Source organism: Schistocerca gregaria, chromosome X (genome assembly GCF_023897955.1).
Source record: "Schistocerca gregaria isolate iqSchGreg1 chromosome X, iqSchGreg1.2, whole genome shotgun sequence".
Classification (NCBI taxonomy): Eukaryota; Metazoa; Arthropoda; class Insecta; order Orthoptera; family Acrididae; genus Schistocerca; species Schistocerca gregaria.
Genome location: NC_064931.1, coordinates 822110758 through 822135671, shown reverse-complemented (window position 1 = coordinate 822135671; position 24914 = coordinate 822110758). Strand labels below are relative to the sequence as shown.

Sequence of the window (24914 nt, the reverse complement as noted above, 5' to 3'; positions counted from 1 at the left end):
GCTTGCTGAGAAGTCACCTTGGTTGTTGCAGCTCATAGGCTTCTGTGACACTGTCTGTCTTTGGTATTGACTTAAATCACCTTCTCCACAGTATCAAAAACCTTTGTGCAGTCTGTAGAGGATGCTATTCTATGTATTGGGAGCTAAGAAACCACGGGTCATAAAAGGGCAATTTCAAGAGGTACAAGGTCTCAAATGAGGAATGTGTGTGAAGTGTATATTTTCATATTGCTTATTTTTCATAATAAACAACATCAGCAATGGTGATGCCTCAGAAGACAATATGCATTTCTCTGTGACATTTCCTTAATGCGGTTTACTGTTGTTTACAGTTCATATCTGTAGAAAGTCCACTGCTCGTGGTCTCGCTTTCCGAGCATGGGGTCCCGGGTTCGATTCCCGGCGGGGTCAGGGATTTTAACTGCCTCAAGATGACTGAGTGTTATTGTCGTCGTCTTCATCATCATCATTCATCCCCATTACGGTCGGAGGAAGGCAGTGGCAAACTACCTCCACTAGGACCTTGCCTAGTACGGTGGTGCTGGCCTCCCGCATCGTTCTCCTACACTCCGTCACGGTGTATGGGACTTCATCATCATCACTACCATCTGTAGAAAATGGAGCATCACTCATTGCAGGGACATCAAGACATGATTTTAATGTATGGTGCAGCATGATGTAGTGTCTTGAAAACTGGATGAGTTTACAGATGGAAACTTGAGAAATAGAGCCACTCAAGCCACAGAAAGCTGGGCGAGAGTCTCAACAAAGAATCCTTCATTAAATAGAATTTGGGGAGGTGGTTTTGGATCATGTGGGAAAATATTCATCAATAAATATCTATAAACATGTCCACAAAATGCACTTCCTGAAGAATAAAATGTTGGAGGACTGGTGGAGTAGCAGTTACTCATTTGCTGTAAACAAAGGGCTGAATGATTTTGGACACATACATCTGCATTATTTAGTGCAGTACTGTTGTGGCAAAGTTCATACAGTTTGTGCTGTTTAAATATGAACCCTCTTTTAACCATAACAGTCTTCTCAACTGCCACAATAGCTGTGTTTGATATGATGAAAAGGATCATGTACCATCTTCCAAATTTTCGTCCTAAAATTTGGGACACCTTGTAGTTTTCCATTGGCATCAAACAAGCTGCGTTATATTTTCACTGGATTTTGCATTGCATTTAACATTTAGCGATGGAAAGTAAAAGTTATCGCAAATATGGTGCCACTCTGCAACCAATTTTAATCATCCAGACTCTGACTGGTGACGTTTGCATGACGTGTATGCCAGTGTAATAGAAGTACAATTATTATACACGCTTCACAGAAGTGGTTAATGGTTACTGTAATAATGTTGTTAGTGGAGGGAAACACAGTTAATACTTAACATTGTGTTTTTCAGAGAAACCTGCATTGATAGTGATGTGGAAAAAACTGTTGCAAGAATGCAAACTGTAATAGACTTGGGCCGTGTAATACGTGATAGGAAGACAGTTCCGGTGAAGGTAAAGTATGGTACAAAATTTGACAGGTAATTTTTTTAGTGGAAAGTTTTGAATAGCCTTGTTTCATTTGCAGTACCCACTGCCTAGCATGATAATAATACACCCAGATGAAAAGTGCATAACAGATCTGATGCGTCTGAGGAGGTACATTGCTGAGGAGCTCAATGTTCGCCACGTGACCTTAACAACTGATATGGCTGGCTATGGAGTAGTGAGAAAGGCTGAGCCTAATTACAAGGAGCTGGGAGTCCGTTTCAAGAGTGAATTGAAGACAATCACAGAAGCAGTAAAGGTACTCAAATGTTCTTATAATACTCTCCTTTAAGTATTGTACACAATTTAGTACTCCATCAGCTTCATGTACAAGGGGATACCATAAATAAGTGTCAAAAGCTGTATGTATCAATCAAATTGTACAAAAAACCTTATAACCTTCAAAGAACTCTACATTGTAAAGTCCACCATTTGGTGAATCCATTGTTGGAAGCATTTTTATTCTCATCGAAACTGATGACTGGCATTTTTTATTATTATTATTGTTGTTAATCAAATTCTGCATATGTCTTAGTATATTTCATACAATTGTATTCATCAAAGCTTACAATAGAGTTAACATTCATAGAAATCAATTTACATATATGATCACAGAAAATAATTTGTTTTAGAACTACAAGGTCGTCTTTATGACTTAGGAAAAACTCTCCACACATATCTAAATTGAAGTCCCCTGCTTGCTTCTATCTGTATGTTGCTGCTGATTTCAGGATCTACTGTAGGGATTTTGATAACAGTTTTTATTTATAGCTAGATTGATTTACAAGGTAGGTTTGTGGGTGTAATTCAAAAGTCAACTGCGACTTAGAAAACAATGCCATTGGCATCTACCAATGAATGGCAGAACTTGCAGCACAGGCTGTTGCTTCTCAATGAAGAGCATCTGTTTGATGTTCACTGCTCCTTGCAGTGGTGGCACAATCGTTCTTAGATACCATTGTCATGTTTGTGTGGCTTATTGTCATTTTCCATATAAGTTTACAGATATAGTTACACCTTGTGTATCGATATGTGTACCTTACATGTAGCAGCCTAGTGCAGCAGCACTGTTGGCAGGTGAACCCCCAATGATCGAGCTGCTCGGTTTGGCACCAATCATTATGGGCAGTGTGGAAGGCAAGGAGTAGTGGGGAGTCATGACTGGACGTCAGATGTGGTAGGACAATACATGGATGCTTGCCGTGGGAAGTTTGATAAATCCGTTAAGTGTTAGTGTGTTCATCCACAGGATTCAGGACTCATCGATATTAGAAGCGAGTAATTAGCAAAGATCGGTAGAAGCAATGGTTACCTCAGAAAGGTAAAAGACAAGCTAAAATAAGAGGGAGGATCAGTAAGTGTGCTTAGAAACATTAGGAGTGTACCGTGGCTTGTAATAGAGACAATAAACTTTTCACTTCCATGAAGTCAGTGTAGCCTTTAGAATCCTTTTCATATCTATTAGAACTGAGTGTGAAGAATTTTAATATCAAGTTAGTTGCTTTTCATAGCACATGTACTGGTAGGAAATTTCAATTTACCAGATATAGACTGGGACACTCAGATGTTTAGGACGGGTCGTAGGGACAGATCGAGTGACATTATATTGAGTGCACTATCCGAAAATTACCTCGAGCAATTAAACAGAGAACCGACTCGTGGAGATAACATCTTGGACCTACTGATAACAAACGTTTCGACTCTGTAAGTGCAGAACAGGGAATCAGTGGTCATAAGGCCGTTGCAGCATCCCTGAATATGGAAGTTAATATGAATATAAAAAAAAAAGGGAGGAAGGTTTATCTGTTTAGCAAGGGTAATAGAAGGCAAATTTCAGACTACCTAACAGATCAAAACGAAAATTTCTGTTCAGACACTGACAATGTTGAGTGTTGATGGAAAAAGTTTAAGGCAATTGTAAAATGCGTTTTAGACAGGTACGTGCCAAGTAAAACTGTGAGGGACGGGAAAACCCACCGTGGTTCAACAACAAAGTTAGGAAACTACTGCGAAAGAAAAGAGAGCTTCACTGCAAATTTAAACGCAGCCAAAACCTCTCAGACAAACAGAAGCTAAACAATGTCAAAGTTAGCGTAAGGAGGGCTATGCGTGTTCAGTGAATTCGAAAGGAAAATTCTATGTACCGACTTGACAGAAAATCCTAGGAAGTTCTGGTCTTACGTTAAATCAGTAAGTGGCTCGAAACAGCATATCCAGAGACTCTGGGATGATGATGGCATTGAAACAGAGGATGACACGTCTAAAGCTGAAATACTAAACACCTTTTTCCAAAGCTGTTTCACAGAGGAAGACCGCACTGCAGTTCCTTCTCTAAATCCTTGCACAAATGGAAAAAATGGCTAACATCGAAATAAGTGTCCAAGGAATAGAAAATTAACTGGAATCACTCAACAGCGGAAAGTCCACTGGACTTGACGGGATACCAATTCGATTCTACACAGAGTACGTGAAAGAACTTGCCCACCTTCTAACAGCCATGTACCGCAAGTCTCTAGAGGAACGGAAGGTTCCAAATGATTGGAAAGAGCACAGGTAGTCCCAGTCTTCAAGAAGGGTCGTCGAGCAGGTGCACAAAACTATAGACCTCTATCTCTGACGTCGATCTGTTGAAGAATTTTAGAACATGTTTTTTGCTCGAGTATCATGTCGTTTTTGGAAACCCAGAATCTACTCTGTAGGAATCAACATGGATTCCGGAAACAGCGATCGTGTGAGACCCAACTCGCTTTATTTGTTCATGAGACCCAGAAAATATTAGATACAGGCTCCCAGGTAGATGCTATTTTCCTTGACTTCCGGAAGGCGTTTGATACAGTTCCGCACTGTCGACTGATAAACAAAGTAAGAGCCTATGTAATATCAGACCAGCTGTGTGGCTGGATTGAAGAGTTTTTAGCAAACAGAAAACAGCATTTTGTTATCAATGGAGAGACGTCTACAGACGTTAAAGTAACCTCTGGCATGCCACAGGGGAGTGTTATGGGACAATTGCTTTTCACAATATATATAAATGACCTAGTAGATAGTGTCGGAAGTTCCATGCGGCTTTTCGCGGATGATGTTGTAGTATACAGAGAAGTTGCAGCATTAGAAAATTGTAGCGAAATGCAGGAAGATCTGCAGCGGATAGTCACTTGGTGCAGGGAGTGGCAACTGACCCTTAACATAAACAAATGTAATGTATTGCGAATAAATAGAAAGAAGGGTCCTTTATTGTATGATTATATGATAGCGGAACAAACACTGGTAGCAGTTACTTCATGTACATCTACATTTATACTCCGCAAGCCACCCAATGGTGTGTGGCGGAGGGCACTTTACGTGCCACTGTCATTACTTCTCTTTCCTGTTCCAGTCTCGTATGGTTCGCAGGAAGAACGACTGTCTGAAAGCCTCCGTGTGCGCTCTAATCTCTCTAATTTTACATTCGTGATCTCCTCGCGAGGTATAAGTAGGGGGAAGCAATATACCTTCGTCGCAGGGTTATTTGGTAACCCTGATAGCGTTACGGAGATGGTTACCAAAGTCTTTATTAGCAATTTCGGCCATATGGTAGGTATGAAATGCAATAATGTCTCTGTCAACAAAACTTTCAAGTCCAGGAACATGTGGTACTCCAGAACCTCCACGGACTATGGCTACAGTAAACCAGCCATTACCGTGACCAAATGAATCATTAATATCTAAACTAAAGTTAAGACGACAACCACAGAAAACAGAAGGTCCGTCCAGTAAGGCTTGAGCAGCGACAGACTTGACTGGTATAGGATTATTCTTGTGTCCAGCTGTTGTAGCAAACTCAATGTTCTCGATGGTTTTCTACACTGTCTGTTTAGAACGGCGACGGTATCTTCTGTACGGCATCTTTGCAGCATTCAATGCAGTTGCCTGTGCAGCAGCAGCAGTGCGAATGAGCCACTGTGCGGCGCTCGCTCGCTTATGTAGAAGTCCGATAACGCAGACTCTGCAAGAGAGGCGCTCTGCGTTGCGGTGTAGCGTGCTCACCAGGTTTCGAGAGGATGCGTTTCTGGATGAGACATCGAATATATTGCGTCCCCCTACTTATACCTCCCGAGGAGATAACGAATGTAAAATTAGAGAGATTAGAGCGCGCACGGAAACCTTCAGGCAGTCGTTCTTACTGCGAGCCATACGCGACTGGAACAGAAAAGGGAGGTAATGACAGTGGCACGTAAGGTGCCCTCCGCCACACACAGTTGGGTGGCTTGCGGAGTATAAATGTATATATAGATGTAGGCACACAGTTTCAGATGCATGTTCCTTGGGAGTAAGATGCCCTCTCTAATGAGTGCAGCATAAACATTGATCTGATCACCATAGTTATATTAACACAGCTGGTTTTAGAGAGAAACTTGACCATGTTATATGTGAATAAGCGAGTTGGCTTCTTACATCCATTCTGGGGTTTTTACTCTTTTATGCTGCCCACACATCTTTGTGGATGAGGACAGTATTTTGCAGTATGCATGTGAAGTGGCATCTGATTGAAAGACTTACACTAGTGACCATTGACTGACACAAAACTATTATTACCACGTTCTATACATGTATACATATCTTTTCCTATGCATTTTATAAATTAAAGGCTCCCACTGCTTTTTCGTGTCTGTCAAACTGCTTAAGGGACTTCGATACAGTTTTCAGTAACAGATAAGACAGAGTCATGGTTTCCCGAGTGGTGTAATAGCTCGTAACTCCCATCATTCCCTTGAGATGTCAGTCCAAATGCCAATTAAATATGGGACACGGGACATACATGCTTCCTGAGAACTTTGCTGCCATGCACAGCTTACATTGTATAAGTTATACGGAAGTGATTTTTTTTCACTTGCTAAATGTTGCTCTCTAAACATTATTAATAATTACATGCAGTGGCTAAAAAACGATTGTTGCTGTGCCACACAATTCATCCAGCCATAGATACTTAGTGCTATCTAGTTACTTAGTGGTATGCATGTGAAGCCAGGCTGGGTTGGTAGTATATTATAATGATTATTTTCAAGGAGTTCTCCAGTTGAATAGAATACACTGTTTTGCCAAAGTTTGTAATACACTTTTATATTTATTTATTTATTGGTAGTGTACAAGCTCAGTATGATGATTTACTAAAAAATGCTATGCTCATGTACTTACAGTTATTATGAGCTATAGGAAGACAAAGCCCAAAAGTGACTGTGTCCAGTATTATGTAAATATGTGTTTACATCTCATGTTGATTTTTTCCAGGTTTCTCTGGCACATACTACACAGTTGTACAGGGTATTTTGCTGTCCCAATTACAGGCTTCTAGGGATTATAAAGACGACTCAGTAGATAAAATTTTGATGAGGAATCCATGCCCAGAAATGTACCAATACAAAATAAGTTTGAAGATCAGATCACTCTTAGATTTCCCGATTCATGATATATATACAAACAGAGAAGAGGGCACCATCATCAGTCTCTGTTGTAATTATAACACATACCATTTTCATCCCACTATAATAGTGGCTGAGGGAAACTGGTACATTTGCAGGCAGGAGGGTTGCCTGTGGTGTTTTGTGGATGTGTTGCAATCTCAGCTTTGATGAGGACATCCTTCATCACATAGAAGAGAACCCATGGACGAGTACTCGAAACATTGCCCATGACATGGGCCCCTAAAGAGAACAAAAGTCAGAGGTCATTGCCTTCACAATGTGTGTACTGTGAAGCACAAGATTTGAAAGTTATCTGACCTTCAGACTTATTTTACATCCATCGCTACATTTCTGAACATGGGTTCCTCATCAAAACCTTCTCTACTAAGCCCCCTCCACAACCCTAGAAGCCTGTAATAGAAATTGAGCACTACCTTGTAAATATACATGCTAGGCACTGTCATTATGCCAAGACATTGAAAGTTGTTTGAACAGGTCTCTCGAGGTGCTAATCCTAAATTATGTCAGGTTGCTTTCTTCTGCCATCTAAAAATAAATCTTAGTTCATGGGGAATCTCCCCAAAGCAATATTCCCTACTGCAGACGGGAATGGAAGAAAGCAGAGTATGAATCTAGTAACAACTGTTTGTTCGCATTGTTTCTTAATCCATACATATTCTAAATTAAATTCCCTGCCTTGCTTTTAGGGATTTTGATAAGGTTTTCACTAATAGGTAGACAATTAATGCAAAGGTTTGTGTATGTAATTTATTACTACTGTGCCAGACAAGTTGTGCAGACATTGATTACCTGGTCGAAACTAGGGTAGGTCAGTAGTTTATACAATTAAAAAATACATCAGCTAGTTTGCTGTCCAGATGAGTAGTGTGTCCTTCACAAGAGTGGTTTTGGTCTGTGATCAGTTAAAGTAATTTCACTGTTCTATTTTTTAATTTTTAATAAACTTGAGATTAAAATTTATTTCTTCTCTTTATCTTACTTAATGTATGTCATCAATGTGGTCAATTGTCGTATGGTTTTGTAGCCATAACCACAGCACCATGTCTCATGACCAGTAATGATCTTGTGGGAAAAAAAAAAAAAAAAAAAAAAAATTCAAAATAAGTTCAGAACTTGCACTTGAGGCACATTATTGCTGGTTAGTCAGAACCTTAGGTTTTGTATCTGCACATACATGAAAATGCTGTGGAACTGTCGCTGTCAACACAGAATATAACTTAATAGCTGGTGGTGGTTCAACTACAAGCCCAGGAGCTGAACTTAGGGAAGAGGGAACAAGTATAGCATCAGAGGGGGGTGGGGGTGCAAGGATTCGTCCACTGGTGACTGGGGGTTGGAGGGCAGTGGTTCAAATTCCATGGGCTCTGCATCGGTAATCAAGGGAGACATCTCCACCAGCACCCTATTACATGGTAGAAGGTAGGATGGCAGAGAGCACGATGAAGGTGGCCCTGGATGAGCACTCTGCTGTGATTGGGAGCCTCCCATTGTAAAAACACCATGACTGACCCTCTCGCCTGGCTGGCTAGGAGACGGTGGAATTGAGGGTCCAGCAATTTGAGATGCAAGTGATTGGAATGACGGGTCAGCTGACTATTTTACCCAGAAACTACCCCACTGGCTAGAAGACTGGGCACAAACAGCAGCCTCATGAGGAAGATGCAATGGGCCATGACTGACCAGGGTCTGTGACTTGGGGTGAATACCCTGCACCTGGCTGGCACCCATGCAAATGTTCTGCCAGAGTGCACCCATTAACCAGTGTTTACTGGTAAAAGTCGAGGAAACTAGACGGGATCATCATGGGATGAGGCAGACACAGACTTCGTCATTTGATTTATGAACAATTGCACGAATCACTTCACCTCAGAGTTACAAGGTGGGTGAAACAGGGTGGTAATTAGATGCTGGGTACTGTTGTGGATGCAAAAATCTGTAAACTCGTGTGACACAAATTGTTGACTGTTATTGAAGATGATGATCCAGGGAAAGCTGTAATGTCAAAAAATACAGTTGGTGTATGAATTATTGCTGCCTGTATTGTGGAAGACAGTTTGGCAACATACAGAAAATCTGACAACGCATCAACCACCAACTATCATATGCTTCCCAAGAAAGGGCCTGCAAAGTCGACATGCACCCTGCCCCAGCGGTGCTCTGGAACTGGCCAAGGGGAAAACTGACAAGGTGGTGCAGCATAGTTCTGTGCGCAAGCTGCACAAGAACACACTAGATGCTCAATATCGTTATCAGTCGCCAATCAAGAAGACTTAGCATCTCGATCATTGGCTTCACGTGAGACATATCCCAGTGCAACGTATACGACGACAGCAGTATATGAGGATGCAACCCGAGAGGCAACCACTTGTCAGCTTTATTCCTCTGTGGCAAGCAGAAATATCCTCTGGACAATGTTACGCCGATCCCGCAGCAGAAAAAAGGACTCTGCACCGAATCAGCTCTTGAAGAAGCACACTCAAGCAATCCCATCTGTACTGTTAAGATTTTCTGGAAAAGCTGGTCAGTGGCCTACCGTGCTGTCAAAGGAAAATCCAGCAATGTCTGCTGGAAGGTATCATCCAATCAAAAAACAAGGGCTTCTGTCGATTAAACTTTGAATTGGATTCTGCTGGCATCTGCATTCTAATTCTGGGTGGTGGACCACCAGTGCTATTCTGGAATGTGTTGGCGGCCAGGGTTAAAGTTTATGTGGTGTTAAAGAAGCCAAACAGAGAGCGGAACACAAACACTGCTTGAGGGACTGAAGAGGCTGTTGACAGTTTGTATACCACATGAATTGGTTGCCCATTTGGCAAAGCCAATTAAACAGAATGGCAGATGTGCACAGTCTGCGGAATGAACTTAGGACAATAAGAAATCTTTCCCAAAAAGACTAGAGCTCCTCCAGGTTTCTTGCCATCTGCAGGTTGATGATAGCTTTGATGCGCTCATCTGTAGGGACAAGGCCAGCTTTGCTAACCACGTGTCCCAAAAAAATGCACTTTTGGGGGGAAAATTACATTTTTCCATTTGACTTGGAGGCCCTTCTCCAGAAGGTGTTGGTAAACTGCCTATAGATTTCCTCTTGCATGGAGCCCATGACCCAGATGTCATCAAGGTCATTGACGCAACAGGGAATGTCCTGAATCAACGGCACCAAATATTTTTGACAAATTCCTGGAACAGATGAAATACAAAAAGGCAGGTGATTAAATTGTTCAGTCCCAAAGGGGTTGTTAAGCACTAAGAAGTCCAGTACCCAACAGCGAATGCAGGTGTGCATTGCACAAGTCAGTGCATGAAAATTACTGACCCTCTGACTTCATCATCAAGTTGTCCAACCATTGGACATCACTTCGTGGAATTTCGTAGTGCTCAACACCCCGTTTGAGATTTCACAGTTTAATGGCTTGCCTTTTGGAATTTCATCTGTTCCGGGGATTTATCAACGATACATGGAGCAGTTGATTCAGGACATTCACTAGTTAGTCAACTACCTTGATATCTGGATCATGAGCTTGACCCTAGAGGAGAATTAACGAAATCTGTAGGCAGTTTCCAATGCCTTCTGGAGAACGGCCTTCACTGCTACCATACAAAATCTTAGTGGTCCTTATATAAAATATACATTAGCAGCAACAGACTCATTCTGCACTCAGCTGCAAATGTTTCTCTAAATTTTCTCATTAGTAGTGTTCCATGAAAAGAATGTTGTTTCCCCTCCAGGGATTCCCATTTGAGTTCACAAAGCTTCTCTGTAACACTTGCATTATGATTGACTCTGCCAGTAACAAATCTAGGGGCACTCTTCTGAACTACTTCAGGGTCATTCCACATCAAATTGTGCAGGTCATGTCACCCATCATCTCAGATTTCATGAAACGTTGCACATTTGCTTATACTTATAACGTAAGAACTTGTGCAAAATCTGTTTCTATATATATATATATATATATATATATATATATATATATATATATATATATATATATATATATATATATATATATATATATATATATCTCGAATTTTAAATGTAGTGATATTCTGATAAGCTGGGCTCTGCAAGAATGTCAATGCAGAATGGTACTTATCTACATAACTGACCAAACTCGGGTGTATATGAAGCTTTTTATTTGCAATTTTTTTTGCATATGTTAAGAGAAGCACATACTTAACAGACATGTAATTATTTAGGAGTGAAGTTGCAAAGAATAATACAAAAAAATTTGATGTGTATCGCTTTCCAATTTCCAAAAGCACAGACCTGTTGAAAAATGCTTATATCACATACCTCCAACCTGGTGGAAACTTCTTATTGGTCTTAAAATAATTCCCAACACAGTTCACATTGTAATAAAATGTTATTATTTATGGGTTTTCTATGAATGGACACACAAACAAATCAGAAATCACAATCCTTTGTGTTGTGATGAAAAAAAAAGTTCTAAGAAATATCATCCATACATGACACATACTGCTTCAGATTTCTGCAAAACTTTTTCTACTTGTTACTTTCTGCATGGCAATAGTCAGTGCAAAATTTCTCAACATACTTCATGTAGTTTGAGAAGAAAAAATGGATTTTTTTTACAAACTTAAATGGTGCACCTGGAGTTTGTCATTTGTATTGCATTACTTCAGACAATAATAATAATAATAATAATAATAATAACAGAAAGTATCTTATTTTTAACACATCACTGTCGATTTCCCCAGATGTCACAGAAGGGATTTATCTTTATTGGGAAAAAATTACTATTCTATACTTGAAGGAATATAGAAAATAAACTTATGTTATTGTGGTCCAAACAGTGATTTTTTTAAATATGTGAAACACTTTCTGGCAGCTGATACAAGATTTATTTTTATCAAAGCTCTGATATTTTTAAAAAAGAAAAAGAAGCAGCTTCCTGAGTTTTGATATATATTGGATGCTCATTTGAGATATATCACATCATTGTTCGGAAGGTCATTCAAATCAGATTATTGAAACTGACAACCTATAGTAAAGCCACTTCATGAAAGTACAGAGCATGAAAGTATAGAGCTAAAAGCTATAAATTTAATTCAAACATTTTCATTACACGCATTAACTTTATTTAGGGTGTCAAATAAACATCTTTAAACAACAATTATTCTAGTCATACTAATGTTAATTTAAAATGTACATGTTCAGCAGTGAAGATTCCCGAAACTATCAATGAAAGTTTTTAATCTCTTTGATGAATTACATTGTGCTAACTTCGCATCTTTTTCATTAAAGTATTACATGATGCCTGATGATGTTGATTTAGGTACACCAACAACGCATAAAGTGTTTTACAAAGGCACAAAACAGAGTCCTCCTCCTCAGACCAAAGAATGACACTGCTGGACCAGATGGGTGGGGAAAAAGTAGTTCAACATCTCCTCCTTCATCGCAGACATTTCTGACGAAGGCAAAGTACCACCTGTCATCATATACAGCTGCTACAAAAGAATTTATGTGAGGCATTTGCTTTGAATGAAAAAATCAAGGAGGGCTTTTCAGAAGAAGTTACTCTTCTAATCTCTAAAGAATCAAAACAAAATGGTTTGTAATTGTGCAAATTCCTGGTACCAGGTATTGTGCAGGTTGTCGAAATTCTCTTGTGTAGAGGTTCTTGTGTAGGAAATCTACATTCACTTTCACTAAGAAGTGAAAAAAACATTTGTCAGTATTAGCCTTGCAGAAATCTTCTCAATATATGTTTTATGGTGCCTCCCAAACCATCGCACATAGTTTTACTGTGGCTAGTAGCAAAAAAAGGAATGCTTAGCATCAATAGAAAAATTGTTTTTGTGCTCACACAAATTTTTAAAGCTTTTTCTGTTCTTATATTGAGCAGCACATCCATCAGTGAAATAATGCACTTTCTTCACTTGTGAATAATGCTCTGAAAACCACGTAACCATTTCTTTCTTGACATCATTTACAAATCCTGCACCATGTTCCATATCATCACTTATAAATAAAACAGTGGTTCACTATCACCAATTTACTTTATTCGTTTACCACATAAACACACACGGGATGGATAGTACAGCTGCTTCTTGTCTAGTGATAAATCTAAATTTCATTCTGAATTACAAAACTGTAGTTTTGAGCAAAGTTAATTAACAAAATTGCTTTTTCCAGGGTTAGATTTTCTTTCAATTTTTTCAATGATTTTGACTGACACACACATATAAATGAGTGTGGTTTAAGTGCCTGTAATACTGTTACCAGCAAGTCTATGTACACACCAACAGTTGCAGACTACTTTACCACTTCTGCCTGATCTGTGTTTATTCACTGGCTGAACTCAATGTCATCCTCAGCATCTTTGCAAGCTAATTTCTGTTTTAATAATTCTGGCAGTTTGTCATCGCTGGTACAATTATCACAGTGATTAAGCATTCAGTCGTAGTTCTCAGAGCCACATACAAGAAATTTTAGAAGTTCATTGCATGTTTCTTCAGTGTGGTGGATCACACACACACACACACACACACACACACACACACACACACACTGAATGAGAGCTGGCAGCATCAGCTAAAAATACACCACTTTAGTCTTAGCCAACAAAATTCAGAAATACACCAATGTTAATGTTTGGATGTTCCCATTTAAAACCAGAGTACAGTTCTCTTAAGTTGCAAAGGATGAGTCTCTTTTGCATATACACATTCTTCTGAATGCTAACTTTGTCGTTTGCTCCTGGTAACATTCGAGTATATTCATCATTTTGATAGAAATAAGTGACAGTCTTTACCACTTCATCAACAATAACTTCCCCGTTTTTGGCTTATGAATTGATAAAGTACCCATTTCTGCTTTCAGTTTCCTTGCTTGTCGAACCACATACTCACCAACATTGAATTCTGACATTGTTTTCTTTTGACTGAGAGGGTGGAGCTAAAGTTAAAATTTGAATTTCTTCAGGTACTCTTACACTAGCCACTTTTTCTTTCATTAAGAATATTATGGTATCAAAATCTTTCATCAAATTTTTCTTCTCTACAGTCAGAATCTTCATTACTGCAATCTAATGCACGACACACTTTTCATTTCAAAACATGCTTCACTTTGTCTACCTTCTTTTTTCGATATGAAGCCTTGCTGCGATTTGAAATGGCATGAAGTTTTAATGGAGATCACCCCAAATCATTTAAAGTTTTATTTGCATCCTCAATACTTTGACTTTTTAGTAGTGATTCGTGAAATGTCACCTCTGGGTCCTCTGCATCACTTTCATTTCTATCACAGAGTCAGTTTTCTGTTCACAAATCTTACAACATGTTGTGCGCAGTTTTTGGCCTGGTTTTATGTAGGTTCTTATAGTACTTAATGTTTTAGACAAAGACAGGCAAAATGACCTCGAAGTTTTTTAACTATTTGTCTGTGTCTTTTGAATGGATCACGACAAGTTCTCTGATGACTTTCAGAAACTTTTAAGTAATAGTATCTGTGATGTCCACATATAGTAGCACTTCCTTGACATTGTGGAAAGCTTGCATTGGATTGCAACAATATCAGATCTAGTCTGCCCCCACTCAGCTCTTCTATTTTTTTTTTGTAGAGTTTTTACTAAGGTATAGGTTGTCAAATGATATGATGTTTTTAGTAATTTTCCAACAGTGCACAAATTCACATTTTCCATTTCAATTCACTGAGCACTAATTCACCTAAAACATACTTTATACAAGTGGAATGACAGGGCCACACCACAAACAGATATGACCTGTCTCTCTACTCTTTAGTAGCTGAGGCTAAATAGACTAATTGTTGCATGTCAGTTATTCTCAACAATCAATTTCAGCAGTTGTTTTGTTATTTTCATGCCTGTAAAGGATTCAAACAAGCTATTGCTGTCTAAGTACACTATTTAATCACTGTAAGCAAGAATCATATATATCATAGTCTTTAAAAATTATTGAATTAGTCAAATGAAAGGAAATAAATTTTCACACTTAACTTCCCTGCCTAGCGTGAACTATACTTAAATATACTAATTTGATACCCTTGCATGTGAGGCAGTGAAACAGTGAGTGGATGAACCTACTTAAAATGACCCTTTTCTACCACAGAAAAAAGTATTTTGATTTCAGGTGTGTGTGTGTGTGTGTGTGTGTGTGTGTGTGTGTGTGTGTGTGTGTGTGTGTGTGTGTCAATTAGCAGAAGACCCATTAAAAATTTTATTTTATTAGAAAGCTTACAATCTAGGAGATTGTTTAAGACCAAAATCTGGTTTCCAGCAGGTTCGAGAAATGTGAGACAAACGTTTTTCCAAATCCTCGCAATTTTTCTGATATCAAAAATCACATACATTAATATTTTAAAAAAAAAATTCTTTGTAACTTTACTGCTTCAATAACTGGATATCTGTTAACTATATGCCTTACTTAGCTTCTGAAAAAATTCCAAATCGTAAGCTTCATAAACACGAGTTATGGACATTTATGTAGATAAGTACCATTTTGCATTGACATTCTTGCAGAGCCCAGTTATCAAATATCACTACATCTAAAATCAGACATAAAATATAGTTATGGTCTGAGACCAAAACCATTTTGCAGAAGTTCATATAAGTATAAGCAAATGAGGAAAGTTGTGTGAAAATCTGAAATAGGTTACAAATCCTTGAATTATTGCGTGTTTTGGTGTGGAATGACATTCAATGTATTCCTTTAATCCAATCTGGTGGGGATCCCAAACACTCCAGCAGTATTCAAGAATGATGGGTCCTGCCAGTGTTGTGTTTGCAGTCTCCTGTACAAAACAACCACACTTTCCTAAAATTCTCCCAGTAAACTGAAGTCCACCATTTGCCTTCCCTATTATAGTCACTTGGTTCCATTACATCCTGCTTTGCAGCATTATGTCCAGACATGTAACTGACATGGCTGTGTCAAGCAGCACTCTGCTAATGCTGTATTTGAGCATTGCAGGTTGTTTTTTTACTCATCTGCAGTAAGCTAGCATTCATCACAATAGCCAGACATTTTGTCTCAATCATCTTGTATCCTCCAACAGTTACTCAATGACAACACCTTCTCGTACACCAACATCTGCAAACAGTCACAGATTGGTGTTTACCTTGTCTGTCAGATCATTTATGTATAAAGGGAATACGAATAATCCTACTCACTTCCCAGTGTCACTTCTGATGATACGTGTGTCTCTGATGAACACTCGCTGTTGAGGACAACTCTCTTACTTCAGAAGTCTCCGAGCCACTCTCATATATGGGAACCTATTCAGTATGTTCGTAACTTCATTGACAGTCTACAGTGGGCTACCATGTCAAATACTTTTCAGAAATCTAGGAATATAGAATCTGCTTGTTGCCTTTCCCCTATGTTTTGCAGGATACTGTGAAAAAAAAGGCAAGCTGAGTTTCACATGAGCAGTGCTTTCTAAATCTGTGCTGATTAATAGACAGAAGCTTTTCCATCTTAAGGAAATGTATTATATTCAAACTGAGAATATGTTCAAGAATTCTGCAGCAAACTAATGATAAGGATACAGGTCTGTAATTATTATGTACTGGAGTCACCTGGGCTTTTTTTCAGTTGCTTGGGACTTTGCGCTGGATGAGAGATTCATACTAAATGTGAGCTAAGTAAGGGACATATACCAAAGAATAATCTATATAAAACTGAACTGGTATCCATCCAGACCTGATGACTTGCTTGTTTCCATTTCCTTCAGTTGCTCATCTATGCCAGGGGAGAGTAAATTCAGAAATTTAGGAACTTTGTTACAAATTTTTACAATTTACTGTTAAAATTCTGACCATCAAAGTGCCTATATGTTGTATGTGTTCTGATTTTGCTCTGTGCATATCAGCTAACTTCAAACTACAGTATAGTCTTTATACCCAAGTAGCTTCTTTCCTTTTGTAGTGCATCCACGACTCATAAAGGGGAGTCCTACAATTCTCCACCCCATAATGCAGGTTCAGAAATCTGCAGTCAATACAATCACAGAATTGCCAAAGCCTTTGGTTGAACTCTCCACTCGACTCCAACCCGAAAGACCTTGATCAATTCTGGAAACTGTGCTGCAAATTGTGAGCTGTGCTTGTACATGGTGCACGAGGCCAGCAGTCTTTAACACTTCCACCAGCCACCCATGCAAATTGAGGATGGCCTCAGAGCCCAAGCAACAGACATCATAAGTATTGACATGAGCCACAACTTGCAGATGACTGCAGCCTGCATGCTGGATAGCCTCAGGCAGGGCTTCCTCCGCATCTTGGATGAGGCCTCCCCTCCCCCTCCCCCTCCTCGGCAGACATACCAAGTACACATTATATTTCTTTGTGGTCCTAGATGCTATTTCCCTAAGTGTCTCCATAATATGCCTAAAAGTGGAGTTCCCAATAAGTAGCAAATCCCCCACCTCACTTCTGTGTTTGCCTGCTCAGGCCCTGCTGAAGGACCAGCACAGGGTCAATAAGTGAGGCCAGATGGGCAACCTCTGCATTGACTCTCCGCCTCGAGCACCAAAAATGTATTACCACCCACTACTCACCTGTGTTGAGGGCAGACTAACCCCATCAAGTACAATGCAGATTACCTCTGCAGCCAAGCCTGTGGGCAAAATGAGTGACACACGATAGATTCTCCGCCACTGCTATACCCCGAGGCAACAGCCTGAAGGTGACTGACAGTCGCCAAAAGCATCTTCAGCTGTTCGTGAACTGCAGCCAACTCCTCCTGCACCTGCACCATTCTACCTGTCCAAGCTCTACTAACTTAAGAATTAAGTATAAAAACACACATAAAGCTGACTGTGTAACTTGCTATCCTCCTGATGTCACCAATGGAGGCTGATGCCTTCCTGAGCTGTGTCACTGACCATTCAAAAGAAATAACTGTTCTACAGGCATCACAAATATACTCTTTACAGTTACTAAAACACGAGATTACACTTCTTAATTACAAAAACACCTAAGATTACAGTTAAGTAAAGAAACATGCAAGGAATTTAAGAATTAAATTACGAAAACTTATTAAAGTATTTGTCTGGGGTGTAGCCTTGTATGGGAGGGCAACGTAGACAATAAACAGTACAGACAAGAAGAGAGATAAGGTTTTCAAATGTGGTGCTACAGAAGAATGCTGAAGATCAGATAGGTAGAACAATAAATAATGTAGAGATGCATAATCCCAATAACTGCCTGGGATACAGTAAGAGGTAGGCAACAGTATAGCACCTCTGATAGGGATGTGTCTAGTGAAGCACTGTAGTGTTAAAACCAACTTTCATATTCGTGGCAGTTTTACTGACTTTTTACAAAACTGAATTAGGGAGAACCGAGTAAAGAAAGTTAACACAAATTAACAAAAATAAGTGACCAGTTGATAGGACACATCTTCAGGCATCAAGAAATCATTGGTTGGGTAATGGCAGAAGACGGGGGGTGGTGGTGGTGGTGGGGAGAGAGAGAGAGAGAGAGAGAGAGAGAGAGAGAGAGAGAGAGAGAGAGAGAGAGAGAGAGAGAGAGAGAGAGAGAGAGGTGGGGGGGGGGGGGGGGGGGATGGAGGGAGAGATAGGTAAACAAGTGTTGCAGAGGGAGACCAAGATTTGTGTACAATAAACAGGTTCAAGTGGGTATATCATGCAGTAGTTCTGCAGAGATGAAGGGGCTTTCAGAGTATAGACTAGCATGGAGAGCTGCATCAAACCAATCTTCAGAATGAAGACAAAGTCATCATCATCAATCAGGTGGAGGATGCCTGGTTTGTTGCTCCAGCAAGAGAAATTCCATATGGGTGTTGCTTTTGTTGCCTAGATTACAGTGTACCATATTTTAGATGATTATATTTTATCTTCAGACAAAAGTCAGAGGCTAGCTAACTTGCACATCTGGTCCCTAATTCAGAAGACAATGAAATTAATGTAGTTATGACATTTAATATTCTGTGAAATATGCAGTCTTTTGTAAGGGACCAGCCTTTAGTAAAATCCTGAGTTGTTCTGTTTTACCCTCCTTGTTGTTATTGTATGTGAAGTTTAAGGTGGTCTTAAAATAATATGAACATTAATAAATATTTGAAATAGATTTTACTGTTTGAATGCATGTAATTGTGAGTGAAAATGGTAGAGGAGGACTTTGATTTAACTGCGTTCCAATTTTACAGTTTTGTTAAGTGCTACACTTCTGACCATATTCATCTGTAACATTTTTCCCTTGCTTTTTGTAGGCTTCTGTTAATTATATACAAGGAATGTGTTGATAATCGTAGTTTCAAATTCTCTTTGGCAACACTGAATACCATGTCAACACGTCTTGAAGTACATCGACACAAATGTAGTATCCAGGAAATATATTCTAGGATATGAGACAGCAGCGATATTTTGTGATATGACCATATTTTATATTTCTCTAATAATTGAAGATTAGAAGGAAGTTATGGTGCTGGAATTTATGGAGAAATGTATTTGCAGCATGTAAATTAGTGTCAGTCATTAATGTAAGAGAAATTATTTGTTATGGGTACCAAAAACACAAGTATGTAAAAAAATATATTGTAGTATGTAATAGTTAACTTGTTTTACCAACACTGTGTCTTTTTGTTACAGGGCTTCTCAGAAGATGACATTCAAAAGTTCATTGAAAATGGCCATGTCACTCTTTTCGGTCATAGACTGGAATCATATGATATTGTTATAAAACACCACTTTGATGTAGTGAGAACAAAGACTGGAAAAGGAAAATTTGAAGGAGACAGCCAAGACAATGTGAGTATGGCATTTTCCCAGTTCTGCCAAGGGTTTTTTTCCCCCAGTTGTGTTTATGAACTTTCCAGTAAATGAATCACAATCTTTCAGTGTACTCTATTTCTGACCACTGTTAATGCAGGCAGATTATTAGCCCTCATATGAGCACCAGTAAATACATTCATGACAGTCAATATTATAGTGCTTGTTAGTTGCAGTTAGCTGTACTGTAGTTCACATTGATTGTCTGTGGTTGGTGCCACCAACTACAAAGTGCATTGAATTAGCTCTATATGACATTGGTTACATTCTTACACTTCATACACTTGATGAGTGTTAAATATCCTCTGGATATAAATACTGTTAACGTCGCTGTCTGGAATCTCGTGCCTGAGTTAAGGACCATACATAACATATGTCAGAGGCTTTCTTCAATTTGCTTCCAGTCCTTGCATCATTTGAGTGAGTGTAGTCTTGTTTGAATAGTCATTGTCATCTAGATTTTAAAACTTTGCCTCCACACTTACTATAATTAATTTAGCAATTTTACTGTTAGCTGCAATTGAAGTTCTCTCATTGGCAATAACCTGTTTAATTTTTGATGTTCCACAATTGTCTTGTAATTAAAACTGTCATATTAAATCATACTCTGTATCATAGAATAAATTGTACTGCAGCCTCAATCTATTTTCTGATAGAGTCTTTAAAAATACACGACACTGAGTTTGTAAAAAAAATTTCTTTTAATCAGAAAAATTTTCTTGTGGTTCTTGTTAATTATGTCTATACAAAAATTAAAAATGCGTTAGAAACCTGCTCCTTTTCTCTCTCGCAACCTGCCTTCCTCTCTTCTCTTTTCCGCCTCTGTTCTCTAGAACTGGTAAAATTGTTGTTTATTGAAATACAGCTGGTTTTGCAGCCTTTAGCCACATCATCAGGTGCAATGTGCATGGTAAAGAGCAATGTTCAGTATCACTATATTGTGGATTTTAAAATTAATAAAGGAATATCTAAAATATACTCACAGTGTTAAAAGGTCAAAGGGTTACCCATCACTCCTAGTTAGAATGTACTATTCATTGATTATTGTCAATACTATGGCAAACAAAAGGCAACAAAGATGTGCTCCTTTCATTTAGGTCAATGTGATAGGTGGGACTTGCAATTACACAACCATGGTTTAAAATTTGCTGCATCAAAAAAGAAAAATATTTCATAGTGGTAGGATGCTAAAAATATTTTTTAAAGGGCTGGATTGGCAATAAAAAAATTATCATTGCTAACATAGTTAGCTATGGCACTATACGAATTACTGTGTGCAGTGTATGAAATGGCACTGTCTTACTGGTGTGATGGCAGGGCAACCCAGACTTGGGCAGAGTAAAAGTGGTCCTCACACATGACTAAAAGAGGCTAGATAACTGTCGAAACGGAAACTATTGGTCTGGACAGCATGAAGTCATATACTGCCACCTGATACATTCTACACAGTAATTTACTCAGTACTGCAACTATTTATGTTAGCAGTGACAGTTTTTTATTGCCTGTCTGGCCCTTTTTAAAAAATATTTTAGCATCCTCTCAGTATATATATATTTTTTTTTCTTTTAGATGCAGGCAAATTTTAAAACATGCCTCTGTGACTGGAAGTTTCACTTATCAGCAATTTGTCCAAAATGAATGGAGCACATCTTCATTACCTTTTATTCACCATAGTATAGACAATATTCACTGAAAAGTAAATTTTGACTAGGAGCGATGGGTACGCCTAATGACCTTTTAATGTTGTGAGTATATTTTAGACATTCCTTTATTAATTTTAATATCCACTAAGTGGTGACGGTGTACATTGCTCATTGCCGTGTAGGTTGCACCTGATGATGCGGCTCTAGGCTGTGAAGCCGGTTGTTTCAACAAATAACATTTTTACCAGCTGTTAGTGGAATTCTTCGTAAATTACTGCTTTAACTAGCTGGTTTTTCCACTGAAGGGTTTCTGGACAGCATTTAGCATCCTATAAAATTTCCTTTCATCCATTTCTTGTTTTTCATTGAGGGATCCTCTTTTTCAGTCCTCCCTTTTTTTTTAAATAAACTTCCATCATTGTAGTGTTCCTCTGTGTGCTTCATCACTTTCCTTTTTCACTGTCTCATGCTGAATATCATGTCAGTTCCAAGAGTTTCATTTGCTGAGATCTCCACTGCATCCTTTATCATTTCACATTAATGCTTGCTGTTGTTGCACTTTTCAGACCTTTAAAGACTGTGATCCCTTTTTAATTGTAGGTGTGACTTTCGTCTTGCATCGATCAACATACAGTCCAGTTAGTTACAAATGTCCGCATTTGGTGACTTTCATTGCCCTTTGTGAAAATATTTGTGTGGGAATAGTGAGGAACACTCAGCCATGTTTCAGGATGCTGCAAATAGGAGGAGCCTCGTTCCATTATTGCAGATTGTTGTTTGCTTGCTGTGGCGTCCAGTTAGTTTAAATATTTGTTCCATTGCTGTGTGAGCAGTCCTTTTCTTTTTTGTCAGCTTCCTGATTGTTGAGGAGCTTGGACTAATAGTTGTGGACCTAATTACAATATGCTACCGTTCATTTTTCTAGGCTTCCACTTCAGCCCACTGTACTTCTTGTAGGTGGTCCCTTTGAAAGCACTTTTTCACCCTTCTCTAATTCAAGCATTTGCTCCATCTCAAATGACCTCCTCATCAGTGGGACATTATACATAATCTTTCTTCGTTTCCCTATTTTCCTTCATTCTTCTTCCCAGTTCAGATTTGTATTATAAAATATGTTAGTAATTATAGATTAATTAGGTGTTTCAAATTCTACATTTTGTTAAGTTTAACTGAATGAATTGTTGCTGATGATGATAATATTTTCAGATTATAGTCCTGTTGGATATGGAGGCAGGAAAGGATCTCCAAGATGAGGGACTGGCTCGTGAAATAGTAAATAGAGTTCAAAAAGTGCGCAAGAATGCGGGGCTGTTGCCAATGGATGAAATTGTTATTTATTATGATGTAAAGCCTCCTAAAAGTGAACTCAGTAGTGTTGCTGAGCACTACAGTGAATATATATATGGCACTCTTAAAATGCCGTTCAAGCACCTAAACAGTATTCCAGCTGATGCTGATATTATAAAGGAACAAACTTTCCAGGTAAGTAAATGTGAATTTTAATTGGAGTAATGCATAGAAATCAAATATTAATGTTCACAACTGCTTGTGAGAAGTAGAGTTGTCTTACAGTAAGATGAAAGCTATATGACTCCAACAAGATAATGTTTAAAATAATTTTTAGTCTTCATCTTTTGAAGTTAAATATATACTTGTAAAACTTATGAGAAAGAAAAATATTTGGAAAGACAATGATTTGCAACTTTTTGTATGAGTGAACATCGCACGATACAGGCAGGTATATATATAGGGGGGGAAAAAAACACACGGCAAGCTGAATTTTCTCAACCTGGTTTTGAAAGACTGTGTTTTTCATGCAAAGAAGTGCTTGTCTTTTTATGCAGTGCCCTTTTATTACAGTGCTCTCTGTACAATATATTTCCAATAAGTAAAGTGCATCCTGGAAGTGAAATTCTAGAAGGTTTACAAAATACTCATATACAGTTGCTATAACCTCCTCATTGGAGCACCAAGTGGTGTCATGCAGTGGTAAGACAAAGCAGTTACCCTATGTCACTGAAGGTAAAGAGCAGGATGGTTCGTCTCTGATGCCCATGTGGACAAGATGTTAACCTGTATTCCTCATTCTTTCCTTATCAAGACGTTTTACAGCAAAAAATTTCTTTACGTGTGGAAGTTATGTCAGAGGGTGCCCAGTCTAGTGGAAAGGCTGGATGTTCAGCAGTACGTACTTTAAATTATTCAGTTTGTAATTGCCAAAGCACCCAAGTGCCTTGTCCTGTGATAGATGCAATCGCTGTTCTCATGACGTGTTTTTCATCCAGGTATGTAATATACACCATTCATTAATTTATGTTTTACTTTGGAGAAAGTAAATCCCTTTCTTTATCTAGTCCACACATTGCTAAAAGATTCATTTATATAAAAAAATCTCTGTGTGGAGTCTTTGTGTAAAATAAACCATATTTTCTTCTGTAAATACTTTAAGAGTAAAGGAGACCACTCACTGAAAAGCAGAAGTGTCGGGTCATTGACAGGCACGCATGAAAAGTTGGGGGGGGGGGGGGGTTGAGTTCAGTTTTTTTTTTAATGAATGGTCTCCTTTACTCCTAAAATATTTACATTCTTACATAAGTTTCCTACCACATTCTTCTGATACATATTTGGCATCAGCTATTTTGTACGCCTTCAACCGTCGATTATCTAGTGGCATACTGCACAATTGATGATGCTTTCATCTGTAGTTTGTTTTGAGACTGATGTCATATGGAGCTTCTTCAAGAGTAATACTGCCACATTTGAATTCAGCTGGCAATCATTAACCACTGAAAATGAAGGAACAGACTCATTATAATCTTTTACTGACTTTAGATGAATTTTCATTCACTGTAAGCTGTCAAAAAGAAAGTGAATAAGACAGCATAGTTCCAAATATGCTACCAGTCTTAACAACTGTAGCATCTCCCTGTGTGTGATGACTCTGTAGATTATTATTCAGTAAAAAGTGTTTTTGAGGCCTGTATATTCTTCCATTGGGATTAAAATAATGAGCTGTAGGATGGAAGGAGAGTTATTTGAGTTGAACTTTGGTGTAGATTAATGAAAAGTTGATGACAGCAAAGCAAAATGGACTTTGGTGAACAGTTCATGCTTTGTTTAAGAATAGAGGTTGTAGAAATGTTAACTGATTTTAACACAACCTGTTTCAGCAGCAATACTGTATTAAGCCCAAATATGTGCGACAGTCAGTAATAGCCATTCAGTACCATTGGGATGGTCTATACAAACCATAAAATAATGTTATGATCTTACAAGTTTAGCAAAGTAATGTGTTTCTTGACTTGTGTTGGATCTTGAGCACCTGGAATTGTGAGGCTAGGACTCTCGGCAATGCAGTTTGTTGAGCATTTGGTGCATTTGTGATGAGGTGCCCAGCTTATCTGTTTCTCTTTCATTAACATGATATGGTATAGGTGCCAGACAGACAAAAGATGCTAAAGAGTTGATCGAATGAGGGTTTTGT

General features: G+C 38.6%; 1 protein-coding gene across 2 annotated transcripts in view; it reads left to right on the top strand.

Moving 5' to 3' along the window:
- The window catches only part of LOC126299320 (isoleucine--tRNA ligase, cytoplasmic), a 173465-nt gene that overhangs the window by 106146 nt on the left and 42405 nt on the right, over positions 1-24914 (top strand). For both annotated transcript variants that reach the window (XM_049991146.1, XM_049991145.1), the window contains 4 exons: positions 1412-1514; positions 1588-1806; positions 19608-19766; positions 22637-22912. In XM_049991146.1, coding sequence (XP_049847103.1) covers positions 1412-1514; positions 1588-1806; positions 19608-19766; positions 22637-22912 — 757 coding nt within the window. The remainder of the gene's footprint in view (positions 1-1411; positions 1515-1587; positions 1807-19607; positions 19767-22636; positions 22913-24914) is intronic.